The 21,355-nt window shown below is 45.7% G+C and overlaps 1 protein-coding gene across 2 annotated transcripts in view; it reads right to left on the bottom strand.

Annotated features, from left to right (window-relative positions):
• Positions 1-18,777, bottom strand: part of AGBL1 (AGBL carboxypeptidase 1) — a gene marked incomplete at both ends in the record, with an annotated part of 583,725 nt that extends 564,948 nt beyond the window's left edge. The window contains one exon of one of the 2 annotated variants that reach the window (XM_084254285.1): positions 18,712-18,777. In XM_084254285.1, coding sequence (XP_084110411.1) covers positions 18,712-18,762 — 51 coding nt within the window. The remainder of the gene's footprint in view (positions 1-18,711) is intronic. The other variant, XM_084254284.1, reaches the window with a different exon arrangement.
• Positions 18,778-21,355: the final 2,578 nt, after the last annotated feature.

The following is a 21,355-nucleotide window of genomic DNA, read 5'->3' as shown; positions in this document are numbered from 1 at the left end:
GCCCAAAGAATATAAAAACACTAATGTGAAAGGAAATGTACACTCCTATGTTCACTGCAGCCCTATTTAAATAATCAAGCTCTGAAAACAACTTAAGGGCAGATGAGTGGATAAGGAATGCACGGACATATACACAGTGCAATACTTCTCAGCAATTAAAAAAAGAAAAAAAAAATTTGTCATTTGGGTCAACATGGATGGAACCAGAGGAATTACTATACTGAGCAAAATAAGTCAGAAGGAAAAAGACAAGTACTGGATGGTTTCATTCATATGTAGAATATTAAAAAAGAAAGCAAAGGAACAGGCAAAACTAAGCCAAAACAAACCCTAGAAATCTTACTGCAGAATGTAGGCTATGAGAGGTTGTGGGGGGGTGGGGGGCTGGGTGCAATGGACAGGGTGGGTGCACAGGTCCAATTGTCTGTGGTGAAGGGTTTTTGGAATTTTGTTGGTGGGAGGGGTGTGTAACATACACCCCCAGAGCCATGAACCTGTACTCCTCAAACATAGTGTTGGAAACCAATGTTACTTCAACAAACATAATAAATAATAAATAAATGAAAATACTATTTTGGATTTGTGATGCTGTGTAAAGCAACTTTATCTTGGGGACAGTTAATGTGATGTTTAAGGTATCCGTCACCTTTAAAAAAAATCACTACTTTGGGCCTCCCCGGTGGCGCAGCGGTTGAGCGCTGGGTTGCGAAACTGCGCGCGGCCTCTGCGGCGCCGGTTCGATCCCCGGCTGCTCCCCGGCCACCGGAGGAGGGTCCCACATGGCGCGCAGACCTCTCCTACCGCCCGCTGCTCCCCTCAGCAGTGTGCTTCGGTCCTTCTGCCTGTTCTGCTCCCCGCTCTGGCTCTGGTGAATTCTCTCACCCTCCCGCACTTCTGACTATACCCAGTGCATGTATAAACAAAACAAGCAAACAAACCAGCAAACAAATAAATAAAGCATGCCTCTATTAAAAAAAAAAAAATCACTACTTTGTAAAGCCTTTTCATACTACATAAATATTCCCACTGATACCTAATTTTATATTTGTAATTTTGCATTCTATTTCTAAATTCAAACTTGCACAAGCTTCCAGCCCTATAAAACTTGGGTCCACCTGTGATAATTACATTCTAATATTTTATTTTAATGGAAAAATTTAACTTACTAAGATAGCAAGGAGCTGTAGTGTATATATTCTCCTTTTCACTTTACTTCATACTCATTTTATTTCATCATACATCTGATACACTGATGTGTGTGCATATATATATATATATATACATATATATATGCATAGCTAAATAGAAATCGTTTTGAAACTTCCCATCCACTTTTATACAGAAGACACTCAAAATCAGTTCATTCACCTTGGGGAAGATGTGAGGTCATTATTATGAAAAATTGGGGTTTACCATGATCAATGTGTAAACTTAAGTCTCAGGCAAGAGCTACCACTTTGGTCTTCGGTGTCTTTCCCCTTAATCTTTCATCTACGGGTCCCAGGGAAAGAAGTGGCTTGAAAATAAGGCCACCAGGCTTGTTGAGCTGCATGGAAATGAGAGAAAAGCAGCTCAGCTGTGGAGGATGGCATCTCCTGACGACTTCATCCCAGGCATCAGACTGGCCCTTCCCACTCATTAGTTAGTTATTGTCTGAATTCTTGACTGTATTTCAAAAAAGCTGATCGTCCTGAAGGGCTGAGCTATATAAAGTGAGTGTCACCGTATAGGCCACGAGAATCAGAGCCCATGTGGAGGCTAGAGAAACTCTATAGGGCAAAAGAGCAGACAGTCCACCCCTGGATAGTCTTGCTTTCTAACCCCTGGAGCAGAGTGGAGTCAAGTGCTTGTCATCCTCGCCTTCCCCTGTCTCCCTCCCACCCCCACCCCTCATCCTCTATCAGCAATAGAAGAAGAGAAAGCTCAAGTTAAATGGGAATAGTTAAACAATACTAATAGGTCCAACTCCTGTTCCTGTGGAGGATTTCTAGAGGGTGGTCTGCACTCTGAAGCACATCAGGAATGATTCTCTGAAAATGCTTCTAAGGAGCTCCCTCTTTGGGTTGAAGGGGGAGACTTGGCATTGCTTCAGCTGCAGGGAGATAGAGGAGGGTGAATATTCATTCAGCAAGTGCATTAGAAGGGTCACCAATACCCTTTCATTTTCACAAGAGGTAGACGGCATTGTCCCCATTTCACAGATGAGGAAACTGAGGTTCAAAGAAGTTAGGTAACTGCCTAGGCACACGTGATTTGTATGTGGTGGATCCAGGATTGGAAGTCAGCTCTTTCTGGGGCTAAACCCAATGCCGCCACCACAGATCAAAGTTAAGCTCTCCGTGGAAACAACTTAAGTGCCCATGAACAGATGTGTCCATGTGCACGATGAAACAGTCTGCAGCATAAAGAAAATGAAATCCTGCCATTGCAATGGCATGGATGGAACTAGGGGGGTAAGTCAGACAGAGAAAGACAAACTGTGATTTCATTCATATTGGTTCATAAAGAAACAAAACAAATGAACTAGAAAAAATAAGCTTTTAGACTATAAGACCAAACCAATGATTACGTAGGGATGTGGAGAGAGGAGTCATCTGCAGGGTGACCTTTTGCGGTAAACAATGGAAGATCCATGGATGTCAATTTATAAGGACGCAAACCTGAAACTTACCCAATACTGCAATGAATGCTACCTCAATAAAAACTTGTATTTTAAAGAGGATTTAAAATAAACAGTATAGAAATCATGGAGGACCAATCACGTTTGTCAAATTCCATTGACTTGTCCCGCAGCCTCCTATACACTTGTAAACCATAAGCTACCACGTCCGTGTTCAAGTTGGGGCTGCCTGGATGCTGGCATGCACACACGTCTTGCTGAATGCTTTTGGGCCTTGAAAGCTTCCCACAGTGTGTTCTGTCTTTAATCAACTCTAATTGGTATCTTTCTCTCCTTTGTGAATTATAATACACTTCACCCATAGGCATGTGTCACTCACACAGTTCAATAGTCGCTCTAGCCTCAGGAATACATCAAAGCAAATTTCAGTGATCACGATCCCAGACAGTTGCTTCCCAGGGCCCGACAGCACACTGCCAGTGGAGAGAGGAGGAGACAGCTGTGGAGAGGAAATGTTCACCCCGAGATCCACGGGAGTGACTCTTCCGTGAGCAGCTCCAGGAACGAGTAAGTGGCAGCATCACTATCTTTGTCAGAGCAAACATTATCAGGGGAAATCCCACTGTGTTATCTGCTCTGTGCCATTCTAAATTTCAGCATAGAGTAGCAAAATGAACACAGGGCTGATTGAGTAGAGCAGGGCTCTTGCTGTCCACACCAATGCCATTCTGGACTGCATCATTCTGGATGAAGCCAGAGGTGTTCTGTGGATTGTAGGACATCTCGCAGCATGAGGATGCCAAGCATCATAGGCTATTTAGCCAGCAGCATCCTCTTGGATTGTAAGTACCAAATTGTCTCTATATGTCACCCAATGTGCCCTGGGGACCAAATTTTCCCTGGAATTGGGTGAAAAGATATGCATTATCCCACGGTCAAGTGGAGGTTTCCTTGGGTTTCAAAGTAGGTCCAAAGATCTTCTGTATCCTGTCAGTCCTCCATCTACATGCATGCCCCAGCCGACATACTGGGCATGGAAAGTGCTTTGAACCATGGGCCACTAGGATGCATACCAATGCATGCATGCCCTTAGTGATGGGGGACTGAGCTTTCCTGAAGGCAATTCTATGAATCGAATCTTACAAAGTCCAAGCACTGGTAAAGTGAGCAACACATTCACTGAACAATGAACCATCCTGTCTCGACATCCAAGCACTCACAGACACAACAGAACGCCGGGCTGTAACACACCAGAGAAGTTACCCACTCAGCAGCCTGAGCGCACATTTATCTGCACATTATTGTTCATATAAATTTTATTCCTGTGCCATTCTCAGAATTAAATAACAGCATGGGAGCAAGACATTCGGAGGCGGAGAAAAGTGATTTTTGGATGAGATGGAAGAGTTGGAGGCTGAGCTGGCACTTCGCTCTGCAAATACCAGCACAGCTACTCCGTGTGACTTGCAAGTCACACCAAATAAAACCTTACATGTAAAACGAACTCACTTTCACAGACTCCGTGGAACTGCCCCAGAGGATTGTATACCAAGAAAAGGTAGAAAGAGCAATAAAAAGAACTGAGATGGGGTTGGTCTAGAAGAGCCATAAGGGACACCAGCTGGTTCGATCACACCTGGACTCTGAAACTGAGGAACCAACTCATCACAGAGACACTTGTACTCAGATGCTGGCCCTGTCCCTGGGAGGGGCTGGGGTGACACAGTAGGTGCTCCATTGAGTTCCCTCCTCTTCCCCTCCTCTTGCCACACCTCTTCCTCTGTCTCCTCACCACCTTCCTCCTCTGCTCTTGGGATAATAGGCATTACTGTCATTCTGTTTATAGCCACAGTAATTTCCTTTTTGACAGAACCAAACAGGCCTCCTGGCTTCAATTTTTCAGGATAACTTAGAAGGTGCTTGAGAGGAGGTGGCCCCACAAAGGAGCATCATTACCAGCCTCAGGAAGGCCATTTTCCTGATTCACAGATGGGAAGAAATGGATACTGGCTCTCTGGTTGGCTGGTTTGGGTGAATTCAACAGGAGGGCCCCCATCCTAACACTGAGGATTGATTAAAGAAGGCCAGGGCTGGGTTCAAATATGTTACTATCGCTGAATAAAAAAATGAAACAGTAATCCCAGTAAAGTTCAGACACAGGTGTAATTCTTTTTTTTTTTTTAAAGATTTATTCATTTATTATTTATTTTATTTATTTATTTATACAAGCACTGGGTACAGTCAGAAGCGCGGGAGGCTGAGAGAATTCACCAGAGCCAGAGAGGGGAGCAGAGCAGGCAGAAGGACCAAAGTACACTGCTGAGGGGAGCAGCGGGCGGCAGGAGGGGTCTGCGCGCCATGTGGGACCCTCCTCCGGTGGCCGGGAAGCAGCCGGGGATCGAACCGGCACCGCAGACGCAGCGGGCAGCTTCGCAACCCAGCGCTCAACCGCTGCGCCACCAGGGAGGCCCCACAGGTGTAATTCTTGAGAAGCTTCCAGGTTCTGCTCCTGATGTGAACATGAGCAGAAGGGACTGAACTCTGAAAGGTCGGCTGGTTTGGGCGACTCAGCGCAGGGTCTGATATCCTCCAGAAAGATTAGAGGAAGGAGAAAGTTCTAGGCCCCCTGGACTAATGCCTTATTGTCTCAGGATAAATTGACTAACCCCTGAGCAGCAGGGAAAGGTCATCTGAAGGGTCTCAGGATGAATGGACTGTTTACCCTTCTGCTTCCGATCAGTCACTAGAAGGGCAGTGAAGGTTCAGGTGAAGCACACGCTCCAGGAACCTTCTAGAGAGACTCCCCTTCTTTCTGGGTATTGGGAGAATTAAGGCATGAGATTCTTATTATAAGTCATCATGGCTAAATTTCATAAAATACGAAAACCAGGCCAATCAATCTAATTCCTTGAGCTTCTGGCTGGTACTCAATCTAATAGATGTATGATCTATTAGCACTCCCCAATACTCCTCACACACGAAACAGAATCAGGGGATAATATCATTTTACCCTCAAAACTAACTAGTCCAGCATTTTCTCAAAAGGTCAAAACCTTCCTACTGAGAGTATATGACCTGGATTTAGATGCCACCAGAGACATAGCATTAAATATAACTGAATCACATACAGAAAAACGTTTATTCTCAGTAAAGTGTTTATTCTTCTTCAGGGAAATGTCTGCTGAGGTCTTAGTTATTAGTATATTTCCAATCCCTGTCCAAGAGTTGCTAATCCTTTTAGAAAACAGAGAGCAGACCTCAGGCCGAGTCCAGTGTCCAGCAAGATTGTCTAGCTGGACTTTAACAGCATTGTGTTGCTTATATTAAATTTAGTTCTGGGCCTGCCTCCTATTTGTGCTAAGTGCTAGCGCTATATTCATGTAGCCTGTAAAGTTCTCCCTTACATAAAATTAACATAAATAAACTTGCTGCCCCCAAATCATGTTAACAGTAATCTCATTAACCCAAGAATATGGCAAAAAGAATCATGAATGTGTCATGTAAATGTCTAAAATTGAGGGAAAACTGATTAATTCTCACTTTTTACTTTAAACAAGAAAACTACAGGCCTTGGGGCCAACATCACATAGTGAACTAGCAGCAAAGCTGGGATTAGAATCATGTTTCTCACTCGATGCCCAGTCTTATCAGTTATCACATGTAGTAGGTGCTGCAGGTGTGCCTCTGCTTCTCTCCTGCAGGACAGAGACAGCCCCCCAGCCAAAGGGAATATGGGTGACTGACAGCTTCCATGGTGTCCCTCTCTGGGAATGACAATCAGGGGAAGAGGGTTCCCAAGGGCATGTTCCTTATCAGAAGTGGCCTGTAACCAGTGATGGGAGGTGTGAAGACTCAAACCCCTCACTGAAGGACAAGACCAGTGCCTCAGGGCCATCCCCATTCTAGAACTCTCTATGGGACCAGTGAGAGTCTGTCGTGGCTACATTACAGTCAACTCCCTTCCCCAGATTCTGCTTCCTTTACTCCCCCTGTGCAGGCCCCAGCACACCCCAATAAGCTTCCAGCCTGCAAATCTGTCTCAAAGTCTGTTTCCCAGGGAACCTGCAAAACATCATGTTCCTCTCAATTTTAAAGGGAAATATGATGTCGCTTATCAGAGCACCAGATGATTAAAGAGAACAGGACAAACACAAGTAAATATACTACTTTAATTAGTTGTGACCAGATTTTATAGCTCGTTGCCAAGACAGCTATAAAAATCAAATGGAAAGAAATGAAAAGGAGTATAACCACAGGTAACATATTTGAGTTGGCGGGGAGGAGGCTGGTAAAACTGAATCATCAAGTCACAAATGAGAGTTTAAACTTCAATTGTTGTGTTGATTGCAGGTTAAACTCTAAATTTTGAAGTGACAACTGTAAGTACAGAGATTTTGATATTTGAAAGTATATCTATAGCAGATAGTGATTTTTCAAGTATTATTTTAAAGGATATGCTACCTAAAAAGAACTTCTGACTGATTCCAAAAATGTAAAATGAAACAGAATATAATAGGGGAGCTTCCTCACTTTAGAAATTTAACAAACATTTTATCAAGCCCTGATAGGTATGTCAGGGAACACAGGCTTGAGTAAGAAATTATTTCTGTTATCAACGAATGGTTGTGACAGTGAAGGACTGGGGCTCTACCACTATCTCTTCAAATAAATATTATTGTGGCCTCGTACTCTCTCAGGCTTCTCCAGCTCCAATTGAGTGCATGTTAGACCTTCTCACTCTCATCCTCTGTGTCTCTTGCCTCCCCCTCTGTATGTTCAATCCTTTTGGCGCTTGTGGTTCATTTGGGTAATTTCTTATGACCTAATTTTTGACTCATTCTTCATGCAAGTCTAATCAACAGCTAAACCTATCCACTGAGTTCTTAGTTTGTGTCACTTTACATTTCGTTTTGACTTTCCATTTGGTTTCTTTTCATATATACTATATACCCTTTTATAAATTAGAGTTGACTGCCAAAATTTTCAAACCTGCTCTAATCTCTTCAAACATTGTAACAAACAGTACTATCTTACATTATATATGTCTGGTGATTGGAGTCTCTAGAATGCCAGTGGGTCGAATTCTGTCAACTTTTATCTCTGTTGGGGTTTACTCATATTTACTTCTCTCCCACTTGTGCCTGGCTTTCAAAATACTCATAGAAAAATACAGCTAGTATGATATCTTCTCTACAGGCACCAAGTTGTTCTGGGAAGCTAAGAATACCTGTTCAAGCCTGGAAATTTTCTGGGCCACCAAGCTAATTGGCTCAGTATGAAGACTGGTTTATAGACGACTCACCTCTTCTTCTAGAAAGCAGTCCCCTGACCTTGCAGGGAATAGTTTAATAGGGCCCTCGTTCTCAGTAAGTCCTGTGTCCCAGGTCCACAGACTATACAATGCTATCTTTCTAACCACACTTACCAAAACAAGTAAAAGCCTCCAAGGTAAAAGAGCAATTAGATCACTGACACTTTTTAAAAGAAGCATTTCTATTTCATCCATATTTTTTAATTATCTTCAATGCATGAATTGTTCTGAATGATCTAATCTACTACTCGAGAGCAGAAGTTCATGGAAGGTTAGAGACTGAGATTCCCCTTCTTCCAAATATGTGCTAGGCAGGTTGTTAATCTCTTCCTTTATGTAATGTTTTATAATTATTTGCTTATACACCAACCCACACAACTGCAAGTCATAGATGCTTATCCAAATCATAAAATATTACAGGGGAAAAAACTATAGGTAAACCTTTTGATATTTAAGTGTTTGTGTAAGTGTATGTGTTGCTTATCTAAGGAGTGAGTCTACAACTTCAAGGGTTTCTAGTTCCTCTGCACAGAGTGAGCTCTGGAAGGGCAAGGGTGTTTATTTTGGGATTCCCACTTTCCAATAAAATCAGTTGGACAGAAAAAGAACTTCTCCATTTATAACAAAGCAAAGCATAGATCATTTGAAAAGGGATAAATACTTGGGTGATAGTTCACATGAGGGAGACATATTATCTACACTGTTTATAAGGAATGGTTCTTTCTGGAGAATAACATTTCAGTTGATCCATCAAAGGTACTTGTGGTTTTCACAAACATAGATCAGGTATGAAAGATGTTTAAGAGAAAGTCGGGATGTGGACACAAGAGGAATATTGTATCCAGTTGGGAGGAATAATTGTATTGGAGGAATATTGTATCCAGTTGGATAGAATTGTGGGTTTTCTCTTATGTGACTAGAACTTACTTCTACTTCTACTATTCTGATCTTAAAGAAGCCCATGCCATTAAACAAAACCCAAGCAAAGATGTTAAGAAAATGAAATCTTATGGTGTGGCTTATTACCCTGAAATTGTTCCCAACAATCTGTTTGTGCATTTATCTGGGGAAAGTATCTTCATATTTCAAAGTCATCTAAATGACTGTGACTCCCCATTCCAGGGAAGAAGAAAGAAAAATAATTAAAAGATTAAGAATCATTGCCTTGCAGTTAAAAAAAAGAATACATATGAAATTGATGAATTAACACAAATACATAGGCAATACTGGACATACTACAGCTGCTGAGTATTCATACCTCCCCGAGAGAGTTAGAATAATGGTAACATGACTTCAGCCAGCCTCCACAGAATGGAAAAGTCCATGGAGCACTGGGAGACAGGTGTGTCCAGAATGCCACAGCATTCTGGATCTCCTTCTTCCTGACACTACTCATTAGCATTTTGAAGACTTTCAGGAAGAAAGTGTCTGGCTGATAAGATTCTGAGAACCTTGCCACCCATTATCTAGTATACCCTCTGTCAAAAGGGAGACATTCAATACATCAAGGAAACATGATATTACTGGGCAAATCTGCTACCATTGAAGCCTGGAAGCAATCAAGATGGGGGATATTGGCCCACGGAATTCAAGTCAAACAGAAAGCCCAAGGCAGGGTCCAAGATCAACTCTGACTTCATGAAATCCAGTCAAGAGACCTATATATGTTCATTTGAAATAGACATTCATGTCAAATGTAAAATTTCCAAATATTATCTAACAGAGCTCTACTGGATGCTTCAAAACTTGGACTTTCCTGGGACTCCCTGGTGGTGCAGGCTGTTGAGCGCAGTGCTGTGAAGCTGTCCACAGCCTCTGCAGTACCGGTTCAATCCCCGCCAGCCATGGAGAAATCCACATGGTGGGCAGACCTCTCCTGTCTCACCCGCTGCTCCCCTCAGCAGTGTATTTCGTCAGTCTGCCTGTTCTGTTCCCCACTCTGTCTCGAGTGAATCCTCTCACCCTCCCGCACATCTGGCCTGTACCCTGGTTCTTGTATAAGAATTAAAAAAAATAAATCTTTAAAACAAAAAAAAAAACCTTGGACTTTCCAATGAAAGAAATTTCAAGGATATCAATTTAACTGCTGCCACATACTGGCAAAGTGTGGTACAGCAGAGAAGGCCTACAAAAACAGCAATACTTAAGAACAAAGGAAAGATGTGACATTGCATTCATACTACCTATAAGCATCATTAACTTATAGAGTTACATCATGGGGGCAAAATGTCTTATGGCCAAAAATAATCTGTGAAAGAAAACTTTCATAAGGCTGACTATTAAAATATATGTAGCATCAAAGAATAAAAATTAAATAAAGTCAAATTTGAGTGAAACTCAGCAGAAAATGTACCTCCATCTATTTAAATTATGATAGATCCATATTTTAAACAACTGGAAGACACAAAAGAGTCAGCTGGGTCTATGTGTGCTAGCTTGAAAGATGTTCAGTTATAATGATATGCTGGAAAAGCATAAAATTATATGGACATAGTTATAAAAATACGTATATTACTATGTGTTTATTTTTATTTACAGCAGATTCTTACATGGTTGTTTTAGGGAGTAGAATTTGATGGAGGGGATCTCTACTCCCTATAAATTTGTATCTATATATTAATTAAATTTTTATAAGAATGAGCATGTATTACTTTTTTAATCAAGAAAAATGGTTAGGGGTGAAAGGAAGAGATGCTGTAGTCCATGAGTAATGGCAATGTGCAGTCAGCCTGTGCCTGGGTTCAAATCCTGATTCTGCTACTTCCCAGGCTGTCTGACCTTGAGTAAATGCCTTGCCTCTACTGAATGGGGCAACAGTCGAGGATTGTCTTGATGGGATTATTGCAAGGGTTATGTGAGATAGTATGTGTAAGATGCATAGAACATGGGCTGCCACCTAGTAAAGGCTCAACAAATGTGAGCTGCTCACAAAAACTCTCCAAGAATTTTACACCTATGTTCCTTCAAGCAGTATCTGATCTTAATCCTTCCTCAGTCCAAAGTGTTAGCAGTTGGGGAATCTGTTTCCATTATATATCGTATGATTTCACCGCACAGGCCAAGGAGAAAGTGGGATTTGCACAGAACCTTCTATGAGTCGAGCTATTGTGGAAAGCAGGAGAGAGTTGCACTGGCATAAGGGCTGCTTGGATTATTGGAGTCTCAAGAGGGATGGAATAAGAAGGTCTGAGGGTCAGAAATGCAGTGAGCTGTGCAGATGGGTGGAGTCTGGAGGTTAGAGTTGTTAACACAAGGGTGGGGGGTGTTGAAGGATGGGGAAATTCAGTACTGGCTTGAGGAGCTGCTTCCAGGTCCCTAGGGTAAGTTTCATCAGATATCCCGACTATGAAATCTAACCCTGCCTTTCATCTGAAACCCGAGGCGAAAGCTGTCCTTATCGCCATCTGGCCTCCTGATGAGAAGCAGAATGGCTCTCACTGGCCTCTAGAAAACCTGTCTCTAAACCTCCACATCTGCTGCCTATATTCTTTATCCCAGCCAAGTAAGAAAAGAATTCACATCCACTCAAGGCCTGTGTATGGGACTTAGAGTCCTCATCTGGTAGAACTCACCAAGCAGAGAAAAGACCCCTGGTCACCAAGAGAACTGATGTTACATCCATTCCTATAGTTTCAACCTGCCAGAGGGCAGCTTCCAGGCCAGGAGAAATCCAACCCTCAAAGCCCAGCAATAACGGCATTAGTCTATAACTGTTGTTTCCCAAACGTGGCCCATGGATGACTAATGTCCTGTGAGATACCCATGGACTTTTGCAACAAAAATTATCCCATCTCCAAAGTGGTTTGGAAATGCTGTATTTTATATCCCCATGCTCACACAATTTATTATTCAATCAACAAATACTTATTGAGCACTTACTATGACCTCATTAGTGCTTTAGATAGTAGGAAGGAGGAAACAATACAGATTCCTTCCCTGGGACACATATAAGTATCGAGGATGCTAAGTTCAAAGCAGAGATTTCAACTAGGGCATTAACCTGGAGTGAGAGGTCCTCTATCAATCAAAGACATTTAAACTGAGAGCTGAAAAACATAAATATTTGAAAAACATTACAGAGATGGATGCTCTTTCAGTGACGAAATCTAGTAAGTTTGTGTATTGTGACATTTCAAACCCATCTATCACTAGGACTCTTTGTGAGAGAAACCCCACCGGGTCCATGCGTCTTCTGCGGGACGCTTTGAGCGTGTCCGGAGAGGGCCGTGCTGATGGCAGGCAGGGTCTGCAGAGCTGTCACTAGCACAAGCACACTGCCGAATGCCATTAAAATGACCAAAGCCCCCGCAGAGGACAAGCTCATCCTCTCCACCCACACCTAAGAAGGGGAGGGATCAGAAGCAACAGTCTCCAGACCCAACATTCTCACCTGTGCGTTTCAGGTTCCACAAGTTTGTGACCCCAGAGGAACTCTGACCCATGGAGCATCTTTTGATCTGCTGCCTCTGTGCAAAGGGCAGCCTGGCAGCTGGGGGACAATAAGGCCAAGCGGAGCAAAGGTTGCCAGGTTACAGATTCCTGCTGAAGGCCTATTGGCCACTTGCCTCAACACGTCACCAGCAATGCCAAATTTCCAATTCTCCCTCAAAGCCGTGCTGGCTCTGACTCCCTGGCCCTCACCCCTGCCCTGAGGAGGCACGTGTTCTGGCTCCTCATATCCAGACTCCAGGCTCAGAACACAGAAAGCCCACGGCTCTCACTTCCCAGGGCGTGGGCTTCCGTGCCCAGCCCTGGCCATTCCACACAGTGCTGTCATTGCAGGGGCTCTGACACGGGGCATCTGTGTGCCTCATCTGAAACAATTTCTTTCTTCCAAGTGAAAAAATAAAACCAAGTGTCTCAATGACTGTCCTCCCCAACCCCTGAGTCACAACTCATCACTGGCCCTCCCCCTGCGGTGGGATTGGAATGGGGAGAGGCTGAGGATGGTGTGACAAAAGGTCTGAGGTAAGTGACAAGAAACGGTTGAAGACGGGGCCTGGAGGGTGAGGGCAGGAATGGGAAGACCAGGGCAAAAGTTTGGGGAGGGGGGATCACATCACATTGCTTGATGAGAAAAGAGGGGTTCCAGTCATGTCAAATGTCCCCCCATGCAAAGATCTTTGCCAATGTCCCCCTGGTTGAATATCCTATAACCTCCAGCTCCCACATTCAGGGAGAGACACAGGCAAAGTTGGCTCTGACCCCTACATTGCAAGACTTCGAGCATTTGGGCCAATTCTCATCTAGATTTCTTTTTGTCCTCCCTCTCACCCCGTGAACTTTCAGCTATAATAAACTTTGAGACCGTGGCACATAATGAATTCTCTCCACACTTTCCTGACATGGACAAGATCATTGGGCACCCTTCTCACTCTGCTAACTCCCTCTCTCTTCCTGAAAGTACACCCTATTCCAAGGCTCCCCCAAATCTCCAGCCGGAAGGCTGGAGATCTCCACACTTCTATAGAATATTCTTGTGAGATTTACCTTCACCAGGGCATTCATCACACACAAATTTTCACCACAAATATCTTTATCTTCCTACCTTTTCACTTTAACCTGGTGTTTGCATGAGGGCAGGGGCTGTGCTTACTAATAATAATCACTGTTATTTATCAGACACATTTCTCTATGCTTAACTTTTTACATGATAAACTTATAATAAGGCTATAAATAGATATAACTGTTCTTATTTTATAGATGCAGAGACTTCAATAAAGAGAATTGCAATAGTCTGACCCAAGTCACACAAGTTTTGAATGACTGAGTTAAGACCCAAAGACCTTGCATATTGTCCTATTCAGTAGTCTTTTCTGAAACTCTTTCAGCACATAGAAAGAGATCTATGGGGCCTCTCCTGGTGGCCTAGCAGTTGAGCGCTGGGTTGTGAAGCTGCCTGCAGCCTCTGCAGCACTGGTTCGATCCCCGGCTGCCGGGAAGGGTCCCACATGGTATGCAGACCTCTCCTGCCGCACCCGCTGCTCCCCTCAGCAGTGTACCTCATCAGTCTGCCTGTTCTGATCCCCACTCTGGCTCTGGTGAATTCTCTCACCCTCCTGCACTTCTGATTGTACCCAGTGCTTGTATAAATAAAATAAATAAATAAATATTAAAAATAAAAGAAAAAAAGATCTATGGATGGATGGATGGATGGATGGATGGATGGATGGATGGATGGATGGATGGATAGACAAATGGATGGATGGATGATAGATACAAAGATGGAAGGATGGATGGAGAGATGGATGGATGGATGGATGGACAGATACTAAAAATATCTAATTGACAAGTCAAAAGCATTTCTTTCATTTACCAGGAGTTATTTACCCACATGACATATTAGAATGCATATGATTCAGTTCTAAGTAAGCTTCCCTCTATTATGGAGAATCCATATTCTCTCAACCTTCAGGTTCAGTCAGGCAAAGGTAATGCCCTCAAAATTAAGAGGGTATTGCCTAGGTGAGGCAAGCAATACAAACCAGTGGAAAGATCTTGGAGTAACAAGACCCAACCCACTCTCCTCTGGGAGTTTACTAGGTTTCTGTCATTGAGCCTGGAGCCAGTTACCTTGTTGCCCTGAGGGTCAGCACCCTTATCTTTAAGGCAGACGAGCCCTCTCCTCCTCCCTGGTGACAGAGGGGGTGATGTTAGGGAATGGATGTGAAAACTTGGCATAGGGTGGCCCCTAAAACATGTTTATTTTTCTAATCTCTCATTCCAAGAAATTTAAGAAACTGTGAAGCAACAAGGTCTTAAAAAGCAAAACACCAAACAAAGTCTCCTTTCACTTCCAGCTCAGCATCACATGCCACCATCACCCCCTCATTCTCCATGTGGCTGGCACCAAGCCATTCCCTGGACACTGACTGATGCTACTTCTTGCCAATTCTGTTCCTTTTTCCATTTGGCACTTCTTCCTCTGGGGATTTTGTTTCGCTTCTGCTACTTGAAATTAAGACAGATTTCATTTTGTTCCCATGTTTGTGTTGCAGCAGAGTTAGGAGTCTCCAACAACCTCCAAAAGCCTCAAACTCTACCAAAGAGAAATCGTGTGACCCTTGGAAAGTCTACACATGTTTGCTATCTGAAGGGGAAATTCTGCTCATGACTTGTCCAAACCTTCTGTCTGAGTCCAGGGGGAAGGCTCGGTTTCCGCACCACCTGGCCCTATGGAATGGATGCACAATAGATGGATGTTCCCACATCCTCCATGGAGAATTCTAGAAGGGAAAATTTTCAAACACATGTTTTGGAAGCAAAACTCCCAAGTGCAATGAACAAACCTATCAGTCATCATTTTTCAGCCCATCCTCTCTTTGCAAACCAGGGGCTGAAATCACCTGTCGTCCTGGAAACAATCCTTGGAGAAACAAGTCTAAAGGGAAGTGGAGATGTCACCCCACTCAGGTTTTCTATTATCTGAGCTCAATGCTAACTAGAGACAGGAAGCCCCATGTCGCCCAGCCTCATTCACAATCCATAATAGACGATGATCCTGGAGTCCAAGATGAGGAAGGGAGTTCATTATGCACATTCTGGCAGAGACGCAGACCTGGGACTCAGCTAGAACATAAAATAATAAAGTACGAATGCAAACAGCAAAAATGTGTCCTTATCATGGCTCGGAGTGTGCCAAAGCGGACCAAATAAGTATACACTTTTCATGTTTTGATAAGATATTTAATTCGGATTTTGTGGGACGCCTCTGGGTGAGGACTCACAGCGTCAGAGCTGGCACGGAGCCCACATTCTGCTGCCTGGCAGTTCCCCATCTTCCCCATTAGCTCAAAACACATGCAGAGACAAGAGTGGGACAGGATGAGACACCTTCCCTTTTTTCCAAGTTTATTGGAGTGCACCCGGGAAAAAAGCAGGGTGAGTTGATGGAAAGTGTAGGCCAGTGTTCCCAGCCTCTCCACTGCATGCTGGACGGGGGAAATCGTACAACCCACAGTGGTTTGAATATCTGTCCATAGCGTACAAGCACTCTTCGAACAGAGTCTCTTAATCCTCCCACAAAACACTAAGGAATATATTTTTATTGTCCCCCTTTAACAGATGCTGGCTCAGAGAAGTCAAGCCTATGGACACCTGTACCATGGGCTTTAGGAATGGGGTGTGATCCACTCCTTTCTATCTCCCCCACCTGTATTGCACTGTGGGCAGCCTCCCACTCCATTCACCCGGGTTCTCAAGAATCAGTCTAATTTTTTTGCTTCCAATTTAAACTGCAAATGTCAGAGCCTTGAAAAAAAAGCTGGGTAGAAGTCTGATTCGCATACTTCCAGAATAATATTTAAATTGAGGATGGAAAAACTTACTTACCCTATCCCCATTTATATAGTAAAGGGTATGAGGCAGAACCTTGTTCTTTCTTAGTGACTGGTCTATTTTGTCACTGAGCCCCAAGGAGCCAGAGTGATGATGTTCTGAAAGAGGGAGGACTTCTAGGGCCTCCCCTGGTGGCACAGTGGATGAGCGCTGGGTTGCGAAGCTGCCCGCAGCCTCTACGGCACTGGTTTGATCCCCAGCTGCCGGTGAGGATCCCACATGGTGCGCAGACCTCTCCTGCCGCGCCCGCTGCTCCCCTCAGCAGTGTACTTCGGTCCTTCTGCCTGTTCTGCTCCCCGCTCTGGCTCTCGTGAGTTCTCTCACCCTCCCGCACTTCTGACTGTATCCACTGCTTGTATAAATAAATAAATCTTAAAAAAAAAGAGGGGGCCTTCTACTATCAATCATGGGAGTACTTGTCATCCTTGGGCTCGCCCTTCCTCTCCCTTCCTTTGGTAAGTTCTGGGGACCTCCTGAGAGAGGAGCTTACATCTGAGCTCACAGCCTGTTTGGGTATCATCACTGTCTTCCCCTGAGGTTTGGGAAGCAACACAACATCTTCAATCACTTTTGTGTACAAGGAAAGTGGAATTGGTTCAAATGAGGCAGACCTTAGGGATCCCCGATCAATGGCACTCAAACCAACCCCTTCTCGAAAACTCTGAGCACCCAGGGGCGGGCAGAGCACTACATTCCACAGAGTATATGTTCTGGGTTCTCTTTTTCTGAAGCATGTCGGAGTTCTGGCTTCTATCAAGACAGAGACAGGACTCATGCGGGCCCTTTGAGAGGACTGGCTGTGGGCAAGACCCAGGATCCAAGTCAATCCCACAAGCAGATTCTGATCAACTGCAAGGCACAGGGGAGCCTGTTCCGGTTATTTTCATGTTCTGGTTAATTGGGAACTAAGTAGGGTATATTGAACATAATTAAATCTTTCTCTGATGATCAAGAATCTTGTGGTGCCCTGGAGCAACCATTCTAAATATCAATTATAAATCCCCACTGGTGGGAATACCGGAGATTGAGTTCAACCTGCGGTGACTTAAGGGGCAAATACAGGAAATCCATTTTTACTAAACCCCTAACACCATCTTGTTATTTTTCCTCTTTTCCTGGACAGCCAGAGCAAGGAAAGCTCTGCTTATGAGAGGCTTTCAGTTGTTTGAATCAGTAAATCCAGGTTTTCACGTACCTATTCAGAAACCATGCTTATGGGACCTGATCGTTAGATCAAATAAATCTAGCCAGGTAAAGCATTCTTGCACTTATTTTGCAAATACATTTTGAGATCCACTCCCACCCCCAACACACCTATCCTAGATGCCATAGTTGCTTTTCATGCACCCAGTAGAACAATTCAAAGACACCAGATCCTCAAGTCCTCTAGTGCTAGTCCCAGTTCCCCCATAAGCAGCTGCATGACTGGGGAAGCTCCTTTACTTCTGAGACTCACTGTCCCGCCCTTGGAAGGCTGGGTTGAGTGGTTTTCAGGGAAATTAGACCTCAAGAATCAGGGGAAATACAGAAATGCCAAATGTTTACCTTCTAAATCAGGGGGTAGGGTCACAGAATTGCTCTTGTCACACCCGTCCGTGAACCTCAAGTTTAAAACTTGGAGTAGGAGACCGCCCGCGCCCTCTGAGCTCTGGCCGTGCCTGGCCCAGTAAGTCACACACCTGCCCGAGGCACAGAGCAGCGCGGCTGAGATCACCGAGAGTTAGCAAACCCCAAACCCAGGTGGCTCCCAGATCAAAGAAATCGGAATTGGGGTGGTGAGCTCCAGACATCGGTGGTTCAGCACGCTCCAGATGACCCCAGCATGCCTGCTAGTTTGCAAACCACTGCTCCGGAACAAGAAATCTCCACATTAGGAGTGAACAGAACCATGCGGGGGAAGGTGGGTTCCCAGGTCGCACCCCAGGCAATTCCTGTCCTTCTGGCCAGAGCCCGCCTGGGAAGATGCACCATTAGCAGGCATCCGGCGCGATTCTGGCACAGACTCCTCTTTAGGAACCCAGTCACATAGCCAGTGAGCAGAAGCAGCTCGGAGCAGTCTGCCCCTGCACCCCCTTCCTGCCAGGCAGCTCCTCCTACTCCCTGCAGGTCTCCTGCCTTGTTCGCAGAGAGCTTAACGGGTCTCCTTCATTTGCCAGACCAGCTTTTCCTCCATCTTCCCCATCTCCAGCGAACCTGGATATTTTAGTCTGAGCCTCTAGTCCCACCAGGCTCAATAATTTAAGCAGAGCACTCATCTACAGCGTGGTGGTTAATATTTAAACAGCAGAGCATCACTTAGGTCAGCCGCAAGGTGAGAGCTGCTGCTGATTCCTGTGCTGCTAAGGCTGCTTAGCAAGCCAGGCCCCTGACTGCCGAGGGGACTCAGAGGCCAGCTCCAGGGCAGACCCAGCTGGCCGGCTCCTAGACCTCCACCCCTTCCTACCTGAAGAGTGTGCAGCAGGACCTGCAGCCCGCTGGCTTCTTGTTCAGCCATCCCCTCCTCGGGTCCCGGGGAACTGATGCCTGCGGCCAGATCAGAGCTGGAGAGGCAGCGGCTGCCAAGCTGACCTCGCTGCCCGCCTCGCGGGAGACTGCTGCCGGCAGGCCTCAGCTGCACATGCTGCTGAGTGTGAAGTCACCACCGTGCAACCCTAGACCTCGGCACAGGCGCGAATGCCCCCCGACTCCCACTGTGGGGATTAGATGAGCCTGGCCTGGGGAGGCTGAGCATGTGGGCGCGGGGGTGGAGAGGGCACCAGCGTGAGTCACTCACCCACCTCCAGGCCCACGCAGGAGCCACCCTGGACGGCTGACAGGCATTCCCAGCTGACCTGGTCAGACTCCCTGCAGAGACTCCCTCAGCCCCCATGCTGGCCCCCCCACCCCGTCTTTATTTTGGTCTGTTGCCGCCTCCTGGGTAACAGGAGACCCAGAGAGCTTGCACAACCCTGGCAGCGCAGGGCACAGAAGCCCAGGGCCCCCTGAGGTCCCGGGCTTAGGGACTGGAGCCCTGGCTGAGAAGTAAAGTAACTGCTCCCGACACTTTCCAGGGTGTCTTATACACTCTGTTCAATTTCTCAATGACCCTATAGGGGATGCCTTTCCGACCACTCTACCCCAACCACATTTTTTTTTTTTTAATTTTTCTAGAGGCATGTCTTATTTATTTATCTATTTGTTTGTTTGTTTATACATGCACTGGGTACAGTCAGAAGCCGGGAGGGTGAGAGAATTCACCAGAGCCAGAGCGGGGAGCAGAGCAGGCAGAAGGACCAAAGTACACTGCTGAGGGGAGCAGCGGGCGGCAGGAGAGGTCTGCGCGCCATGTGGGACCCTCCTCTGGTGGCCGGGGAGCAGCCAGGGATCGAACCGGCGCCGCAGAGGCCGCGGGCAGCTTCGCAACCCAGCGCTCAACCACTGTGCCACCTGGGAGGCCCATACCCCAACCACATTTTATAAATAAGAAAAGTGAGACTCAGAATGTCAAGCCACAGGGACAGAGCTTCGGATGGTATGTCCAGCCTCAAACAGGCAGGCAACCTACAAGCAATAACCATCGCACCATGCGGCCTCTTGCTGCTGTGAACACACCGATCAGAGTAAAGGAGGTTGGGGTGGGGGCTGAGAGCCCGTCCTCTGTCCTGGCTGAGTGGCCTCCAGACCAGTGTAGGGTCCGTTCTCTCTCTCTCTCATCCTCCTCCCAGTGTCACCCAAGGGTCTTGCAGTCCTTTGGTGCTAGCTGCTCAGTGTGTCCTTGGGGAACACCACCTGCCAGCTTCTCAAACCCCACCTGAGGGTTCTGAGGGTTCTGACAGCATTCTGAGCTGGTTAACAAAAGTACTACAGGATGAACTTGAAGCCCGATTTCCACTATGTTGATTTCCCAGGAGCAGTGGGTGTGTTCCGTGCCTGACCATCTGTGATCCAATAACCAGGACCTACAAGCTCCCACGAATTTAGTGTGTGAAACTGGAGAGTGGCTCATTCAGCTGCATGACTGACAGAGCTCTCACAACCTCAGCTCACAGCCAACGCCCCCGTGCAGTTTGGGGAGCCTTCACGAGCATCAGATCACCCAGCTGGCAGCTGCCCACACACATGTGGCAACTGAGCAGAGCAAGCCACACCTGGTCCTCTTGGCCTCAGTGTTCCGAGTCAGGGGTCAGATGGCATCGCACTCAGTCCCTCCTCAATGCCAGGCCTGGCCAAGTCCCCACAGTCAAGGATGCTTCAGGTGGCTCCTGTCCTGCAGAAACTTCCACTCTTTACTATTTTAAGTGTGAGGACTCCCCATGTTGAGAACCGGCTGCGACAGCTCACATTCAGGGAACTTGGAGGACAATGGGCCTCCTCCTGTCTCCCTACATTTCCCACCACCTCCAATAACAGGAGGGAAGATATAACGGCCCCAAAAGATTTTCACTGCCTATGAGGGGTGGAGCTCTTGGGAGCAGGAATTCTATGATCCTCTGGGGGTGCAGGGACTGTAATTATCTCAAGGGCTTATTATTCCAGGCTCCTCAACTGCAGGATGAAGAAAGGGTGGAGGAGAGGAAAACTCCCTCCCAACATCTACTTAATGAAGAGTTTAAACAAAAAGTCACCCTATAGTGAGAAATCACACAAAAAAAAGGCTCACCTCTGAGGCTCTGAGGGTATAACAAAAGGTATTATGGGGTCACACTCACTTATGTCAGCGTTCAAGTAAAATCATCTCCATGGAAAGGGGGGGTCTTGGTTCAGCTTCCTGGAATTGCGTAGGGCAGAGTGAGGTTAAAAACCCTAAATATGAATGGATCACTTTCTTCTGCTTCATGACACTTTTCCCCAAGGCACCACAGACGTGTTTTCAGTTAGTCCTCATGGTGTGTCTCAGATGCCAGCTTGGCCACATTTCCCCATCACCCCTGACAAAGCTCCATCCTCTAGAGAGTGGATATGGAAACACATGGATGCCACACAAGGAATGAAGAGTTGGTTCGTGCCCTTCAAATTTCCTAACAATGTTAGGACTCACCTCTAGCTTGTTTTCAGTTCCCCTCACACCTTCAGCACACCTCCCCCTTTGCTCCTTAAACACTTACACC

The sequence above is a fragment of the Talpa europaea genome (assembly GCF_964194135.1).
Source record: "Talpa europaea genome assembly, chromosome: 14".
Taxonomy (NCBI): domain Eukaryota; kingdom Metazoa; phylum Chordata; class Mammalia; order Eulipotyphla; family Talpidae; genus Talpa; species Talpa europaea.
The sequence above is the reverse complement of the archived record's forward strand: the minus strand, read 5'-3'. Positions and strand labels throughout refer to the sequence as shown.